Source organism: Leptinotarsa decemlineata, unplaced genomic scaffold (genome assembly GCF_025532065.1).
Source record: "Leptinotarsa decemlineata unplaced genomic scaffold, Ldec_3_MD MMD2_tig00026336_RagTag_RagTag, whole genome shotgun sequence".
In the NCBI taxonomy this organism is placed as follows: Eukaryota; Metazoa; Arthropoda; class Insecta; order Coleoptera; family Chrysomelidae; genus Leptinotarsa; species Leptinotarsa decemlineata.
In genome coordinates this window covers 6,165,727-6,183,769 of record NW_027412692.1, presented here as the reverse complement: position 1 = coordinate 6,183,769, position 18,043 = coordinate 6,165,727, and the positions used below count along the sequence as shown (strand labels likewise).

The window sequence follows — 18,043 nt, the reverse complement described above, 5'->3', positions numbered from 1 at the left end:
GTTATTGTTTTATTCGACTAGAATAGTTTGATTCCCTCGTTCAATTCCCTATTAATCGATTCGAATCAATTGATTTTGGCTATCAATGGTTCTTAAGACAAAAGTCGAAATGTTTGAAGGTGGTTGACAATGTTTCGTGGTGTATTTCATTAGTTCGGACTTCCATTGTCTAAAATGATTTAAATTGATTCGAAATCCCTTCAAGAATCGTTAAAAAATGAAAAGATTAGCTGAAAAATAACAATTATATTGAGCAAAAAAAACTGAAATTACAATGAAATAAAAAACTAACAACAATCAAAAATTGAACTATTAATACGAGCTGAAAATTAAGCCAAGTTACTTCACGACGTTTCGATTGTTAGTGACGGATGATGACTCCGAGATCTGACTATTTATAGGTCATTCGAGTGCTTTCACCTATCTCATCTTCCCTCTCTCTGCTTCATCGGTTTTAGCATGAGCTGACCGTTTGGCGTGTGAATTAATTTATTTTGGGGTTTTAAACCTACCATAATACTGGAAACTGGATCAATAGAGAACCTGCTCAAGTATGATATACGACAAACTGTCCCCAAGAAATTACTAGGCAACGTAGGTACATTTCTTCAAAAAAGTCTAAATAATGAATGAGAAAAGTGGAGCTATGGAAAGCTATCTTTTTTCGTTTTCAAAATATGATTTTTACGTTCGTTTGAAGGTGGTTGACAAAATGTTTCGTGGTGTATTTCATCAGTTCGGACTTCCATTGTCTAATATAATATAAATTGATTTGAAATCCCTGAAAAAATCAAAAGATTAACCGAAAATAACAATTTTATTAAACAAAAAACTGAAATTACAAGGAAGTAGCATACAAGCTACAACCAGAAAATAAAAATTGAAATATTAATAAAAGCTGAAAATTAAAAAATATCAACAAAAAAATCAAAAATAAAAATGAAAATTAAAAGATTCCAAACCAAGTTACGTCACGACGTTTCGATTTTTAGTATCCACAATCGTCTTCGGGTGATAACTGGACTCATTCCTCCGAGATCTGACTATTTAAAGGTCATTCGGGTGCTTTCACCTATCCCCTTTTTCCTCTTTCCGCTTCATTGGTTTTAGCGGGAGATGACCGTTTGGCGGGAGTTGGTCGTTTTTCGCTTGATTAGAGGTTTCCATATGTTACGTATCTCTACACTAGCTTGACTAAATGCGTTGTTGGACAACATATACGCGGCTTCCTTGAATTTTCTCCTAAACCAGTGTTCCTCTTTGTGGATGATTTCAGCTTGAGCCCATTCGATATTATGTTGATGAGTCCAAACAGGCTCTGCTATTCCGGATTTGCTGGTTTCTCCTCGCTGTGTGTGTTTCTTGTTCTCAGCAGTGCGAACTTTCAATGGCCTCTTAGTTTCTCCGATGTATGATTCTCCGCACTCGCAGGGTATGCAATTCTTGGAATCGCAGTCCGCGTTTGGTGGCCTGGTTTTTATGAAGCTGCTACGGATAGTGTTCCCAGATCTGAAGCAGGTCCTGATGTTATACTTGGACCCGAGCCTTCTCATCCTTTCCGATAATCCTCTGATGTAGGGAAGTACAAGTACTAGTTGTGGCGACTTCTCTTACTTGTGGAGCTCTTGCTGTCTTCTAGCTAAAGCCTGTTCTACCATCACTCTGAAGTAACGATTCTGTTGAAGGTCATTTTTGATGATGCCTATTTCTTTTTCGAGACCTTCCTTTGTATTACAGAGCTCGAAAGCACGGTCTAGTAGAGTCTTGATGATTTCTCTCTTAGTTGATTGATGGTGGTTGGATTTCTGGTTCAGATACTGTCCTGTGTGAGTGAGTTTTCGATATACAGATGTTTCCCATTCAGTGTCGGTCCTCTTCACCAGTACTTCTAAGAAAGGCAATTCGTTGTGGACTTCCTTCTCCATTGTGAAAGTGATGGAAGGACTTACGTTGTTGATGTGCTTCAGGAAAGTGTCTAGTTCTGCATTCCCATGGTTCCATATTATGAAGGTGTCGTCTACGTATCTCAACCAGACTCGGGGCTTCTTGTGGGCTTCTTCAATGGCCAGAATTTCAAATATTATATTTGACAATGGAAGTCGGAACTGATGAAATACGATTTTTACGTTGTGCTTGTTAGTCTATCACTCTATATATTTTTCTAGTTATCTATTTTCATCCATAACTTGTTTTTTGCATGAAATATACAATTATGGAAGTTGAATACTCATTTTTTGAATGTCAACTATATTTCGAGTTCCGACCTTGAAGTTCCATACAAATAAGTATTCCTAAAACAATATGCGAAGAGTAAAAAAACAAATCACAATTTATATATCATACTCAAAGTATTTCAAAGGCAGTAGGAGACATTGACGTAACTAGGATGAAAGTCTAGTAGGGGCTACAGCCCCCAATAGTCTAGGCGAGGCAACAGTTCCCAGTAGCCTAGAGAGAATAGAACTTCCCTTTTCTATTTCTATTGCAATCTATATCTATATTTGGCAATCGAAGGCACTGGAATATTCCTCGGAATTCCATCGAAGCCGGTAGAATTATTCTCGCTACATGTAGAATGGCAGCGAACATCGAATATTCGCGCGTTCTTAGCTACGTCACAATTGGTTTACAGTTACCAGTGGCGGCCGGCGTTATTTTCTTTAGGGCATGATTTACAATATCTTTCATTTTTCTAGAGGGCCGTTTCTCTAGGAGGGCTAAGCCCATCTTAGACCCCCTAGTTTCACCAATGATAGAAGGCTCTAATTTCGGAAATAACTGCACATATGCAAGATTCCGTTCGATCAGTACACAAATACAAACCAGTACACAACTCTCTAAAAAAATGAATGCTATTCATTTTTCAAACTAATATAGGTATTACCATTTGAAAATTTTCATTCTAGACGTGAAACAATCACATGTTACCTACTTGAAACGCTTTGAAACTCATTATTAGTAAAGCTCAACCAATCCAGTTCAGATTGTTCAACTTTTATTTGTTACAATACTGTAGCAGCAGAAAAGCTTCTGAAAAATTGATATCATGAAGATTTCGTGATTTCGTTTATCTTTGAAGGATAGCTTACCTACTATATTAATTCTAATGTTCAAAAAAATTGTCATATATAATATAGTATTTGAATTGTATATATATATATATATATATATATATATATATATATATATATATATATATATATATATAATTATAATATAATTATATAATTTATTTATTGAAAGTACCATTTTCAATTCTAAAAGCAATTTGTCTTTTTGAAAGTTTCTATATTCTTCTATATTATTTCAGTACAAAAATGTAGAGATATATGCTCTGCTACCCTTTCAAAGCCGGTATTAGCTATTATTCCAATAGCATTCTTTAAAAGCACATGAATGTACATGTTCCTAAATATAGCCTAGTCTTAATATTCATCAAGTCTCTGTGTTGTATTTTGAAAATTTGCCGTTAGTATGTATCTACTTTTTTGAATCTAGAACGCAAATCATATTCTTCAATTGAAAAAGAAAGCAGTTAAGATAAAATGCTTAACAAGATTTCTAAGAAACTCTTTAGAAATTACAGTCATAACAATCGAGGAATTACATCACATTATTCAATATTCGTATTCGTGTATCCAATAGTTACATTATGTAATTGTTGGATATTAGTTTTAATTGCTGTAGTATTTCAAGGTAAATCACTCTGATTTTTGATGACACGTTTGCTAGTATCTAACCAGAAACTAAAAAAATATGATTTATAAGAAATTGAAATAAATGTATTTCACATAACTATCAATAGAATTGATAGTGTCATTATAGAGCCTGACCAGTATTTAGCAAGATTACAGATTTGATTTCTTTCAAAATTGTTTAATTAATGGCGGAGTTTCTGGTTGTAAAACTATTGACAACAATTTATTTCTCTCAAGTCCCCTTTTCCTAGACAATCCGATCATAGAGATAGGTGTTTCGTGTTTCATAGTAGTCTCTTACCTATGAATCAAAATATGAAAATCCTAAATTGAGTACTCATCATTCTAAAAACAAAAGTACTTACAATTATCTTTCAATAAATTGATGGAAGTAGCCGTTAGTTACTACGTGGTAGGAAATCATAATGAAGAAAAGAGGTTTGAAACTTTCTGTTTTTTACCACTTTTATTTGTAACTAACATTACTGCAGTTTCGTCCTATAAGGACATTTTCAAACTTATAAATCAAACTGAAAATAATTGATTACATTAGGCCTTATATAACACCACTGTAGGTAATGATAGAGATAGTTAGCTTGATTGAGTAGGTACCTGAATTTTGTTTACTTGGACAATGTGGATATACTAATTTGAAAACCGGTGAGTAAACTGAATCGATTTGATCATTTAACAGGTTGCACCCGCAATGTTTATGCTTGTGAATTTCCAAGGATTCCAAATAATTGAGTTTGCAACCCTACTTTGCATAGTGCAAAATTTCCGTATCGTTTAGATTCGAGAACTTGTGGTTGCATGGCAAGAAATGGTTTGAAAATGTCGAATCATTTCTACCTAGTTTGAAGGACTAGTTAAAAATGTTTCGCCAGGAGCTGAAAACTCCACGACAAATATCGTCTTAGTCTGATGGTCGAGAAGGACTACATCAGGCTTATTAGCTTGAATGAGCCTGAGGGTGGGGAAAGAATAGTTCCAAAAAATTCGGCACTTCTCGTTACCCACAACGGATTCAATATCCCCCGGAACGTAGGACAACACCGGTATATCGTCAATACCGTAAGAATGCCGTAGATGATAATATAGCACTCTTAGGGCCGCGTTATGTCGATGGACATAGGCCGAGATCGCATATGCTGGACATGCTAATAGCTAATGTATTAGGGTCTCGGACGCCTAGCGGCAGGCCCTGCACCTTGTGTCAGGAACCTCTATAGCCATCATGCGACTGCGATAGACTAAGGTGTTGAAGACATGATGAACCCCTCAGTTTCCGATTTCAGCCCACTCGACCTGAGGAAAGCGAAAGTCAGACGCTTTAATAAGCCAAGGTCTTCAATGTTATTGAAAAAGACCCCATGCATTGGCTTATCCTTGTGTTTCCGCAGAAGTGAGGTGATCTCTGCGCCTTTTATATGAACTTTTTGCTGAACGGGTTCCAACTCGGTGACAGAGGTGTGATCATCTCGATCAGTGTCGAAAACTAAATCGAGTTCATCAGCTGCTCGGGCAGCTGCCCTAAAGAGAAATGCCATAATTCCTGATCTCTCATTGGCTTATCCTTGTGTTTCCGCAGAAGTGAGGTGATCTCTGCGCCTTTTATATAAACTTTTTGCTGAACGGGTTCCAACTCGGTGACAGAGGTGTGATCACCTCGTTCAGTGTCGAAAACTAAATCGAGTTCATCAGCTGCTCGGGCAGCTGCCCTAAAGAGAAATGCCATCATTCCTGATCACTCATGGTCGCGGACCATGCAGAGAAGAGGATCCGAACTCGTGACGACTTTACAGGAATTAATTCCTGTAGACACACCAAACTCAGAAGTTCACGGCCTCCCTGTTGTCGGGGGAAGTACAACTGTGGAACGGACGATTTGGGATGCAAACTCCTATAGAGATGCATCATTTTTCGGGTATTTACGTCGAGTTGCTTCTCCCGAGTCCACTTCACTACTCCAAACGAATAGAGTGAGATTGGAACAGCAAGCATATTTAATGCAGCAACTTTGTTCTTCCCCGACAGTTCCGATGACCAGATCTGTCGAAGTTTGCGCTGATACTTGCCGCGGAGAGAGTTCTTCACTGCTGTTACCTCTTATAAGTGGCGTTGTTCCACCTCGTGGTAAGTATACGTCTCTCCAAATGGTGTAGGATGCTTCCATCTACGAGGTGCACATCCTCACCGTAGTTCCCGCATCGTCATCTTTTGAGATGGACCATTTCACATTTGTCTGTCCCGACTTTCATACCGAAAGCATGCGTGTACTCTTCCACCACCCTCAAGGAATTATTATCATTATTATTATTATCATTTTTTACCGAAGTATGCGCTGGTCAGGCCCTATCCTCCCGAAGCCCCGATACTTTTGGGGCTTCGTGGAGGATATATTATTAATATATGTGATGGAATTGGCCGATACTTGACGAAAATCCATAACGAATTCAACAATTTACTGTGAGATTTTCACTTAACAGTTTACAAAACCTCAACACATGTTTCACTATACAATAACTTTCTCAATCGAGTCTATACTACCTATATTTATATACCCGTAAAGCACTAATTCTGTAGGACACACCTGAGAAAGCTATTTATTGTATAGTGAAATACGTGTTGCGGTTTTGTAAACTGTTCGGTAAAAATCTCTCAATAAAGTGTTACTTGAATATGTATCACTATCAATAATTTACTACACTGTACAATTAAACTCAACTTTATTTCACTGCTATACACTGACAATATAACCAAACATTTCAACTGAAACTTCAAACTAACATTCAAATGTCTATCGCCTTATTAGATTACTTCGTACGGCACTGTCAACTAGACTTCCCCGATATGCGTGTGGATAGTATTCAAATATGGTAATTGAAGGCTCTCGAAGCCAATAGGGAAGTATATCGAAGCGACCCGGCATCTAGAACAATCGCGAAGCGCAAATCAAGTTGAGCGCAATCTTCGCCAAGTCATAATCGATTTACGACGACCAGTGGCGGCCAGCATTATTTTTTTTCAAAGGATGATTTACAACAATATCATTATTACGCCAACTACTTGTTGGAGTTGTTGGCAGTTTCTCTTTTTTTCCAAGACGTCGGTAGTCATGTATCCGTTGTTTATGAATATACAAGGGTGGGGACAATACTGAAAAATAAATAAAACCTGCCTCTCGGCTGATGGGATCCATATACAGGAAGTAAAAAAATATTTATTTCACTAACAAATGCAAAATGTGTAATAAATTAAAATATAGTATACAATTAAATCATTCAGTTACACCAAGGATAGTCATCACTTTTATATGGAATCAACGGTAAATCATACATGAAAGGAAAAACACTTTTATTCTTTCTGTCTGAAGAATTCTTTATCTCGAAATATTCCTCATCAAAAAATTTTGGAAGAAATAGAACACCAGCTTCGTACGACCTTATATATACCCCATTATCCTTGGCAAACGGGCCGCCCCAGGCAGATTTTGACAGATTAGCACTGGTGATTAGATAGTATGCCAGTTTACTCAAGCAGGGAGACACACGACAGTAGGATTTGATGTGAGGCATAGCACGGGTTCGCCCAAAAGATTCTGCCTTCCACTGACTGAAAAAACAAAAAATATTCTTCATTGTATGATTGAGGGTTCAGAACCAATGTTTGAATTTGCAATTGATTTTATCGATATAATAGGTAGTTTCAAAAATTTTGTCCGTTTTAATGTCATATGTTTTTGTAGCTTCATACCTCAAAAAATTTTTATTCAACTATGTCGTGGTGTTACTGATCAATAGATGTATCTGTACTCTATGCACTGATGCTCTTTTCTGTGCAGTATCTGAACTACGAATCCAACCACAAGAAGAATTATCAAGACTCTATTAGACCGTGCATTCATGCTCTGTAATAAGAAGGAAGGTCTCGAGAAGGAACTAGACGGAATGGCTACTCCAAAGCGATGGTGGAACAGACTTTGGCTGAAAGACAGCAGGAGCCTCACAAGGAAGAGAAGCCGTCACAACCAGTGTTTGCACTTCCACACATCAGAGGATTATCGAAAAGGATAAGAAGAATTGGATCCAAGAACATCAGAACTTGCTTCAGATCCGGAAACACTATCCGTAGCAGCCTCACGAAAACCAAGCCACCAAACGCGGACTGCGATTCCAAGAATTGCATTTACCGGATACCCTGTGAGTGCGGAAAATCCTAAATCGGTGAAACTAAGAGGCCTTTCAATGTTCGCATTGCCGAGCACAAGAAACGAACACAGCGAGGGGAAACCAGCAAATCTGGAATAGCAGAGCATGTTTGGACCCATCAACATAACATCGAGTGGTCCCCACCTGAGATCATACACAGGGAGGAACAGGGAATGTTATATATGTGCCAAGTGCTGATGTCTTCTTTCTCAAAATGTTTATGTTTCGAAAATATCTTCAAATATATCCGAAATATTCAGGAGAACATATGGATTGCTAGGGATTTTGTACACTTTCTTCTCTCTCTAAATTTCGAACACGTCGGTTTTTCATCTCTATTCAGAGTTCCTTTTTTTGTAAAGGACTCTAAGCATTTTGACAAACTCAGTCGGACATTTTGTAACTATAGGGAGAGACAGATCCCAGCATAGATCAAAGATTAGCGGTGAATGTCATAATATGCACATTTAAAGACAGATTTCAAGATACTGATGAAACTGTTCACAATCCTGAGATGGTTTATCTTCTGATATTGGCTTTTTCGCTGTCCATACATTTTTCTCCAATTTCCGTCAAGATTGATTTAGGATCCTCACTGAATATAGTCATGTCTTGGTGCAAATCTTCCAAAAGATATAGAAGGAATTCCTGGGTATCTTGCAGCTCGTAATCCATTAATTGAAAGGCAAATCTTTGGACTGATGGTTCAGGGTACATTTTACCCTTTATGAGAGCAGTTAAAATTCTACTAAACTTACACAACATGAACATGCAACTTCACTGCTCAATTATATATTTTTAGAAATACATTATCTTCAAAACTAATCGATGACATGTGGCAGTGTTATCATTTTATATTTTTTGTTCTTTTTTTTTCAGATACAATAACGAAGTGAAAATCACAGAGAAAAGGTGGCAAGATCAAAGTAATTAGAGAAAAATAAGTTCGTACATCAATTTGCAATTCAATCAAACATCAAATGTAATAAGCAGAAATTTACTAACCTATGGTAATTTTTTTTCTACCACTTCATGTTTTATCTATTATTATTTCATCTCTTGGAATATAACCCAATTTAGTTCATGGTGATGAATTTGACATATAATGGTTGAGGATTTCAATGAGATCATTATTAATCAATCAATTTGAGGTATAAAACAGAAATATTGCCAAAAGTTTGTAAAAATACTGGATTAGAGCAGAGTAAACATTTAATGCCAGAAGTATTTTTGCAGTATGCACCTTTACTTGGCTTTTGAGATTCAACTCAATATTTTTTTTTTGAAAAATGTAATCTTTGAAAAAAATTTCATCAATAAATTACAGGTTGAAGATTGATGAGAATTATTTTCTGTCTCTTGTATATTTAGTTAAATCATTATTAGCAGAATGGCGATAAAGCTTACCTACAAAATATAATAAGTAGAAATTTGTATTTGCTGTACAATTTCACAAAAATGTCATGATGGTAGTGACATACATTCTTGAAATTAGTTGAAATTGAGTCACTCACTGTAAATATTTCTGCAGCCAACGCTGTTTTTCATTCGTAGCTTTGGAATAAGGCAAACATCCTCCGCTCTCGTGTCCAAAATATCCCGTCATTACATTGTCCACGGAGGGGTATATAATGCTTAGCGTACAATTAGAATTCATCGGCATGGGACTCTTTGCGTGGCTGGCCAGAGCTCTAAGTACAGACCCTCTCAGCCACTCGGCAGGTGATTTACCTGAATAAATGAAAATGGTAGATAAAATAGGGTAAAGAGCAGGTATTTCAAATATTATATGTACAGCAAAGTAACTGAAAAACTCTTAAAATTTAGGAGGAATGATCAAATGCAATTCATTTTTGTTCCAATGACACCACTTCTAAATAGTAGAAGTTATTTGTCTCCTTAAGAGCACTAACTTCATGAAGCATTCATAAATACTGATTTACAGCTCATCTGACATCATTAGGATTGTTGAAATTAACATAAAACAAACACAAAAATACAATCCACGCAAATGGAAGACAATACGAGTTAACCCCAATGAAGCTATAATAATGATGACGAGTATTTAATATCATTTGGAAATATTGACTCTCAAATTGGGAATTATAAAAATTTCATACCATTTTACTCATTTCAGTTGACTGTATGTTCATTGTGAACATGACTGAACAAGGGTATAAATATATATCTACCAGTTTATTTTTGAAAGAAATATTTTTTCAACAGTTTCATTTTGACTTGACGAGTGGAGTCTGGAACCTCTGGTGTGGAAAGGATCTATTGAAAACACTTTTTCCTCACAGTCTTAATCATCTCCTGATGATGATAACTTAGTTGGCAAAACGCGCATCAAGAGACAGCAATTATGTTCTGGTGAGGAAAAAAGTCTTTCAAACAAGTTTCATTTCGATTTATTCTTTCTATCTTGGACTTCTAATCAAAATTGATTATTTAAAATATATTTGAGGATGAACAAAAGTCATTTTTGTGGAGAAAAATCAGAGTTTTTCATTGACTTTTTTAGGGATTTTCACCTTCCACAATCTGAAAAAAAATTTAAAAATTATGGAGAACTTCATTCGGGTGTAGGAAGGTCAAATCTTTATTTCACCCTGATAAGTTACTGCATAAACGTATTAAAATCTATTTTTCCGTACCAGCTGTCGCACCCCTACGAACGACAACCCTCAGAAGTCGAAACTTGTGCGAGCTAAGGATTAACGAGGTTTTACCTTTAAACGTGTGATTCCTAACATGGGTTGGACGAGAGCAAGTGAATTTCGATCGTTCAGACTAGGGCTTGAACCACCGACCAATACGGCAGTCAATTCGAGTGAGTGAACAAAGTACCCACGCCGAACCGCTTGGCTACCGACCGATTAGTAACGTATCAATCAGTAACTTGTCATATTTAATAAATTTGCCTATCAAAAAGACAGCTTAGAAATTATTCAGAGACTTATATTAACGTTTTCGGGTCATATTTCATATTCAAAAATTTCATTGACATTTGTCAAGCGAACCAAAGAAAAAACTGTGAATTTCTTTACTTATAGACTATTCTAATAACAGTCGGTATAAATCTGAAACCCTAGCAACTTTGGTGAACAAACCATGGTCATGCATCTTTAGCAAGGACAATTCTGAGTAAGAAGTTATCATGATGACTCCTGTGAGAAGACGCCATCTAGGAAATTAACAGACAACTCATTTATCATGATCCAATGAACAAGAGTCCTTGAAAGCAAAATCAACGTTTTCCATGCATGAAGTATGCCATAATGGAGTGCAAAAACGAGTGTTAGGATTCTAGGTGATCTTGGCTTTTGAGATTCATATAGAAATGTTTTCAAATCCTTCATAGCATTCATTTTGACATGTGTTGCTTATGTTTGTGTGTGCGTGTATATATATATATATATATATATATATATATATATATATATATATATATATATATATATATACAGTAAATCTATTAGTTTGAACCATGTAGAAACGTTATCACCACATTATTATTGCTATGTTATTATTACAAAACGTTTTAAAAAACAGAAAACTGTCAGTCACATTAATAAAACTACTTAATACTCCATATTGTATGATTTTCACTATAAAGGCTTTTACATAAACCGCGACACGTGTTTCATTATACAATAACTTTCTCAAGCATAAACTAAAAGTTAATTCTGAATTACAACTATTTTATTCCTACCTACATATTACCTACTTGTATGCCTACTTTCCAATGAATGAATCTACCTGAAAGGGTCAGGTATGAATTCATTAACTATGTGAATGGATATTAATTTTTTTTCTTACCTGGAAATAAACAGATTCAATAATGATGAATTATTCAGTTCAGTTTGATCGTTCATAGGATATTGAGAGATGTTGAATTTGTTTATTTCCAAATTCTCCAACAGGTTAAGTTTCTAACCTTTCTTCTGCAAATGGAGGGACTTGAATTCATGGTTGAACTCATGTCCATATGTGACTAAATGAGTGGTATATGTGGAATTTATTTTTCCATTCTGGAAAATATTTTTGTGTTTCTTTATGCGGGCTTTGAACGTTCTTCCACTTTGACCTGCATATAACATCGGACATGACCCGCATGATAATTCACTCACTCTCGATTTATCTGAAACTGAACTGAATAATTCGCCATTACTGAATCTGTTTATTTCCAGGTAAAAAAAAAAGTTAAGTATTTTCGAAAAAAAAAAAATCACATAGATAATGAATTCATACCTGACCTTTTCAGGTAGATTCATTCATTAGATAGTAGACATACAAGTAGGTAATATGTTAGAGTATAAAATAGTTGTAATTTAGAAGTAACTTTTAGTTTCCGCTTGAGAAAGCTATTGTATAGTGAAACACGTGTCGAGGTTTTTGTAAAACCCTCTATAGTAAAAATCATACAATAAACTGTATCAATTAGTTTTAATAAGGATTTTCATCAAGTATCGGCCAGTTCTTTTCAGTCAAATTAATTTTCAACAATGAAAATAACAATAAAAACAATGAGAATAATTTTAACAGTGAAGTTGTATTCGAAATTTGTTTTCTTACTTTCTAAAGTATAACTCACTCGAACCGCTAGCTGTATTAATTCCGTGCTAGGGATCGTACCCTAAAAAGTGGGACCTCGTTTATCCTTACCTCGCACAAGTTTTTACTTTTGGGGTTATCGTTTGTGGGGAGGCGATATTTGGTTAACGGAAAAACATATTTTTAGAAAGCGATTTTTACAAACAAGTCAAATGCAGAATAAAATATAGAAAAAATTATTCCATAGTTTTTAGTCACATTGCATTCGATAACGAAAAAATCACTTTTCAAAATATCTTCATAACAAAACAGACTTATCAGATGAGTTTTCATTGAAAATGAGACAGGGATATTATTTTTGGAACAGTTCGGTATACACACACGGTATACAATACAATATTTTTCAAAAGTACTTTTCAAACGGAACCTAAATGATGAAAGCAATATACGTCATTCTATATTTGAAAGACCTAACTTTGATCGCCACTTCTACTGGGTACCCTGTACAATGAAAAATATTTCAGAAAAGGTATTTTTTGATAAATTCACTCTTTCATCTCAAACTTCTAATGGGAGCTCACGTTCATCAACGTGAGATAACGTGGTATTTTTTTTTCAAGGATAAAACACAAGCACTACAGAAAAATCCTTGAGGCTCTCTAAGAGTGGTGCCTGTGCGAAAGTAGCGATTCACATTGGATTTGAATCGCTGGAGATTAAATTCATTTGGAAAAAAGTTCTCAGGAAGTTTATTCCACATAAACGCAGTTCTTCAAATGAAAGAGTTCTTAATCAGTGAAGTTCGAGGTGTACTGAGTTGAACCTCAAAACGATGAGCAGCCACAGTATGTCGCGGGTTTCTGATATGTATCGCTTTTGATGAAATCAAATGTGCCAAGTCACTTGAATACCTCCCATGAAAGTATCTATAAAAGAGGGAAAGAATATGAAATTTTTGCAAAGCTTTTTTGCCCTATTATCATTTGAAGAAAGAGGAGTCGTCAAATAATTTTCTCAAATAAATTTGTAAAAATATTGCTGATATTTTTATCAGCCAACAGCTTGGCAGATATTCATTTTCTCATTCTTGTATTTTTACATGGATTGAGTAAGCTGGTAAATTTCATACGATATAAAAAATAAGATACATTTGCTCAATATCAAATCCATGGACATGGGAGAGTTGATATATAGTATGAAAAAGTAAAATAATGGGAGTTTAGACAAATATGAATTTAAAACACTGTGAAAATTATCATTGAGTTTTCAATGTAACTAAAACATAAAAATGAGTTATTTACATGTCTTACATAAATATATATATTACCCATGGAGCCGATGCTTGAAGCTTGTGCAATTATTCCCCAGGAAAGCGGACCTTCACTTTCTGGAGTTGTTTTAACTGGTAAGATGCAGTGGTTTGATAAGAGATTTCCTACTCGATGTAGATGACTGCCGTTAGATTTAGGATAATATTTTCCGGGAGCAGAGTAAACAAAAAATACCCTGTAAAAATAATTTCATATAATACACTTCTATATTGTATAAATGTAGTGAAAAAATATTATTTGATTGTTGCTGTAAAAATACAATTTTAATTAAAAATGGAAAAAAAAATTCTGTTTCTGATACCATGCAGGAATGTTAGCTTTTAATAGTTTGAACAAAAATATTAAAGAATGTAGCACTCTTGCATTATTCAAAAGAAAGCTGAATAGTCATCTATTGGGTGAATGAACTAGTCTTTATATAATATAAATTTCGACTGTATAAACTTTTTTTTTGTATTCTATATTTGTATTTTGTTTGTGTTTTATATTGACTAACAACTGTGATATTTTATGTAGATGTTGTATATTTATTGTAGTACTCATACTTTGAAATTTTATTCCTGAGTTTAGTTGACTAACACATTGTGGTGTCGTATTTGATTATAGATGTATTGTATTAGCAGTTTCATTGCTAAATAAAGGATTTATATAGAACTTAGGGCGTACTTAGGCAGAACTTATTTCTCACAAAAAAAAAACAATGAGGATCATTACCTTACCAATCCAAAATCGGCTCGTTTAACATATTCGATAAATTGTTTGAGAAGAGGTTCATTATAGGTTTTCAGATAATTCAATAATTCCTTTTTGAATCCCGTTGGAGAATCCCCGTCGGTATCAGGACTGGAATCCGGAAGTCTTGGGCAAGAAGGACTCAACCATAACCTGAAAGTGAGTCAAAATGCTTGATACTCTATAATTCCATATCTAGCTACTCACCCTTGGTTATAATGGTTCCAATCTTCATAATACAAATTAGCTGTTGAAACAACAACTCGAATTGAATTATCATCATAGACATAAATGCCAATTTTGCTGTAAGTATTAGAGAATTATTTTCATCTTCATTGTAACAATGAAGTGGTGAAATTTCAATAAAACAAGTATCACTTACGAATGATGTACTCCAAAAGGATCTTTCATCTTTATTAGTTTATAACTGACATTAGGACAAAATTTATCTATAAATTTTGCCATATCCGGCCAGTCATCTCCATAAAGTATAGTTAATGGTTTCAAACTAAAATTAGATCTCTGGATAAAAGCGACTTCAATACTTTGAGAAAATATCACCTTTGTTTTCTTGCTTGATATTGCTTCAATAACCAATCAATGTCAATCATAAAATTGATTTGTAAGGAACATTTTAGCTCTCCTAAACTTGGGCACAGTAAATCTAAAATTCAATCAATTACTCAGTTATTATACCATACATATTGGGTTTATGGTGTGATGACAATTAAAGAAAACATGATCTAAAACCTTGGCATGTAATAATGAAATCTCTCAATAATCATACTACCGCTAACTTATCAAGAGACAAGTTTCAAATATTCTCAATATGTTTTTTTTTCAGGGCAAAACACAAGCACTACAGGAAGACTGTAGACACAGAAGAATAGACACAAAAGAATGTGAGGATTTCCTCACAAACAGAAAATTTAAAATCTGGAATGGCATCCAATTAGTCTGTGTGAGATCTGGCTCTATTGAACAGTTTAAAACCCCGACTAGATTCATAACTGTATGCTCTGTGATATCACTATGATCATTGTTAGATTGTTTCAGACATTATATTATCATCAGAAAGACTTATATTCGTAATACACATTTTTATACTGTTGCTAGCCTCATAGAAGTTAAATTATAAACTGAAATTACAGAAATTATATTATTATATTAATGTATCAGTTGCTAAAATGAGTATTATATGCAAAGATTATGAGCTATGTAATTCTTCATACATGTAAAATCAGCTCTGGAGCTACTGACATATAAAATAAAATTACACATTATTTGGCTACAGAGTTCTTCGGCATTATTGATACGAAGTTCCTAAGTATTTGACCTGCTTGGTTTTCAATGAATTTCTTGAGGTCTACAAAATATATTTCAAAAAATGAGTTTTTGTGGGTAGATGTGGGATCTAACGTCATATATTACTGTGAGATCGAAGATTATTTTTTCAACCCTTAATATAAATTCAGATATTTTATAGTAGAAAAATGAAGTGGGATCTACCAGCATATCACTATATGTTTAAACATCAATAATTTTACCAGTCTTATTAGATATTTTTACCAGAAACTTATGTTGGTTGGAGCTATTAGCGCTAATTTTGATGTTTTATTGTCTTTTTCTTACTATTATTAATTAAACGTATTATGCAAAAATATTTTGATTGATATGTCTATTTCAATTTGTTGCATTTTGACAAGCCATCATTAAAATTATTTGGAATGAAGAAGCCTGTACTGTCCTTTCCACCCAGCCACTAACTCTGGTCGCCAGATTCATCTTCATTTTGTTTATTAATCGCTTCGATCTCGAGAATTGAAACAATTTCTAACATTGTTCAACCATGTTCTTGAAGAAATCTTCTTTTCTACCTAATCAAAACTAATGAGATAAACAAAACCATAGTGATTTTCAATCTTGTTCTTACCAGTGAAAGTAATTGAATTAGACTGTTTCAACGTTTCAGATGCTTTGATGATTGTAGTAAAAAACAAATTATAGGGAGAAGCTCTTTCCAATTTTTCCATCATTGTTCCCTTTCCGAAATTGGGAGCTCCTGGCTTTGTTTCATTTGACAATTTATGTGAAGTTGAAGAGGAGGAAGTACTGGGTACATTATTTCCTGAGGAAGTAGCTTTATTAGAAGTGGTTTGTTGTTTTGATGAGGCACTGATTTGCCTCAATATTTCCAACTGTTCTACATAGACATTTTTAGGCTGAGGCAGACCATCTGGTATAATAGCAGAATCACCCATTTTCATGAATTCATTTACTGTAAAAAATACTTTACACAAAAAAAAAAATTCGCATTTTATTGGTGATAACCTACAATGAGGATGATCATATTGTTTGAAGTGGTGTGGATTTTTACGGTAACAATTGTCAAAATGTGGACAAATTTCTTTCTTGTTTTTTTTCAGTTCCTTATCTGAAAATAACAAATATTTGAATTTTTTGAAAAATGAAGAAAGTTATTTAATGACCTGCTGAGTCACAATTTTTTCGTTTTAAAAAGCTCTCCATATTATAATTGGCCAATTTTCAATTTTGAATAATGCTGGCCATATGGTTAGAAAATTTTGAAACATTAAAAATTGATAACATAAACATAACCCTCTCAATCTCCAACCGCTTCTTCTGTTAATTTCTTTGGGATTGATAACTAAATTATTATCCAGTTCCAACGAATTTCACAAAAAGATTGCCGATTCCGACTATTTAGGCTCATTAATAATAACAATAATTTCAATATATATCTGCAATTTTGTCTAAAGTGCAAAATGACCATGGTTTATCTACAGTCAGCTTTCATTTTTTTGCAATAATAAAAACCGAAAGTAAAATAGTGTTTTATGTTTTATTTACGATTATGAATGATAATAATAATGATAATAATAATCACTCCTAAAAATAAAACCCCTTCAATTCGAATGGAAACGGTTTTTAGGCGAGTATGTAATATTGAAAGACTCTACCAATCAAGGCCCCATCATTAGCAACAATATATTGTCAAATTGAATGCGAGAATACTCGATAGTGAACTTGATATAAAATCATTCAGTCAACAGTGTTCTAACTGTAAACATAAACTTTCGAGAGTTACTCTGTAACTTTTCCTAAATTTAGGACGATTGCTAAAGCCATTGCTGAAGCTAATGCAAATAAAATATAATATTTGCAAATGTTCGTATGTTACATGTTTTGTCCGATCCGCAATAAAGTTCAGATATTTCATTTCCTCTTCTGCATTGCTGGTAAATATTTTCTCGGCAAAATTTTTGCAAAATTTTCAAAATGCAAATAGATTCAATAGACAATAAATTGATGGATGTAGCCGTTAGTACGTGGTAGGAAATCATAATGAAGAAAAGAGAAATGAAACTTTCTATGTTTTTTACCACTTTCATTTGTAACTAACGTTACTGCAGTTTCGTTCTATATGTATAAGTTTGAAAATGTCCGTATAGGACGAAACTGCAGTAACGTTAGTTATACAAATGAAAGTGGT

At 34.2% G+C, this 18,043-nt stretch overlaps 1 protein-coding gene across 1 annotated transcript; it reads right to left on the bottom strand.

Annotated features, from left to right (window-relative positions):
- Positions 1 to 6,895: 6,895 nt before the first annotated feature.
- gkt (tyrosyl-DNA phosphodiesterase glaikit) lies at positions 6,896 to 17,254 on the bottom strand. The gene is made up of 10 exons (XM_023174172.2): positions 17,019 to 17,254; positions 16,865 to 16,963; positions 16,463 to 16,807; positions 15,091 to 15,193; positions 14,912 to 15,037; positions 14,737 to 14,832; positions 14,512 to 14,682; positions 13,794 to 13,972; positions 9,424 to 9,640; positions 6,896 to 7,313 (listed from the first exon to the last, which is right to left on the bottom strand). Exons 1-10 carry the CDS (start codon positions 17,056 to 17,058, stop codon positions 6,983 to 6,985), a joined length of 1,707 nt encoding a protein of 568 aa, XP_023029940.2. The 5' UTR covers positions 17,059 to 17,254; the 3' UTR covers positions 6,896 to 6,982.
- Positions 17,255 to 18,043: the final 789 nt, after the last annotated feature.

Excerpts from the sequence above, each read along its gene's own strand:
- gkt (XM_023174172.2), bottom strand. The coding sequence starts at position 17,058 with ATGGAGAGCTTTTTAAAACGAAAAAATTGTGACTCAGCAG. Across the intron at positions 16,964-17,018 it reads AAAAAATTGTGACTCAGCAG|ATAAGGAACTGAAAAAAAAC; the intron begins GTCATTAAATAA and ends TGTTATTTTCAG. Across the intron at positions 14,833-14,911 it reads CCTTTTGGAGTACATCATTC|CAAAATTGGCATTTATGTCT; the intron begins GTAAGTGATACT and ends TAATACTTACAG.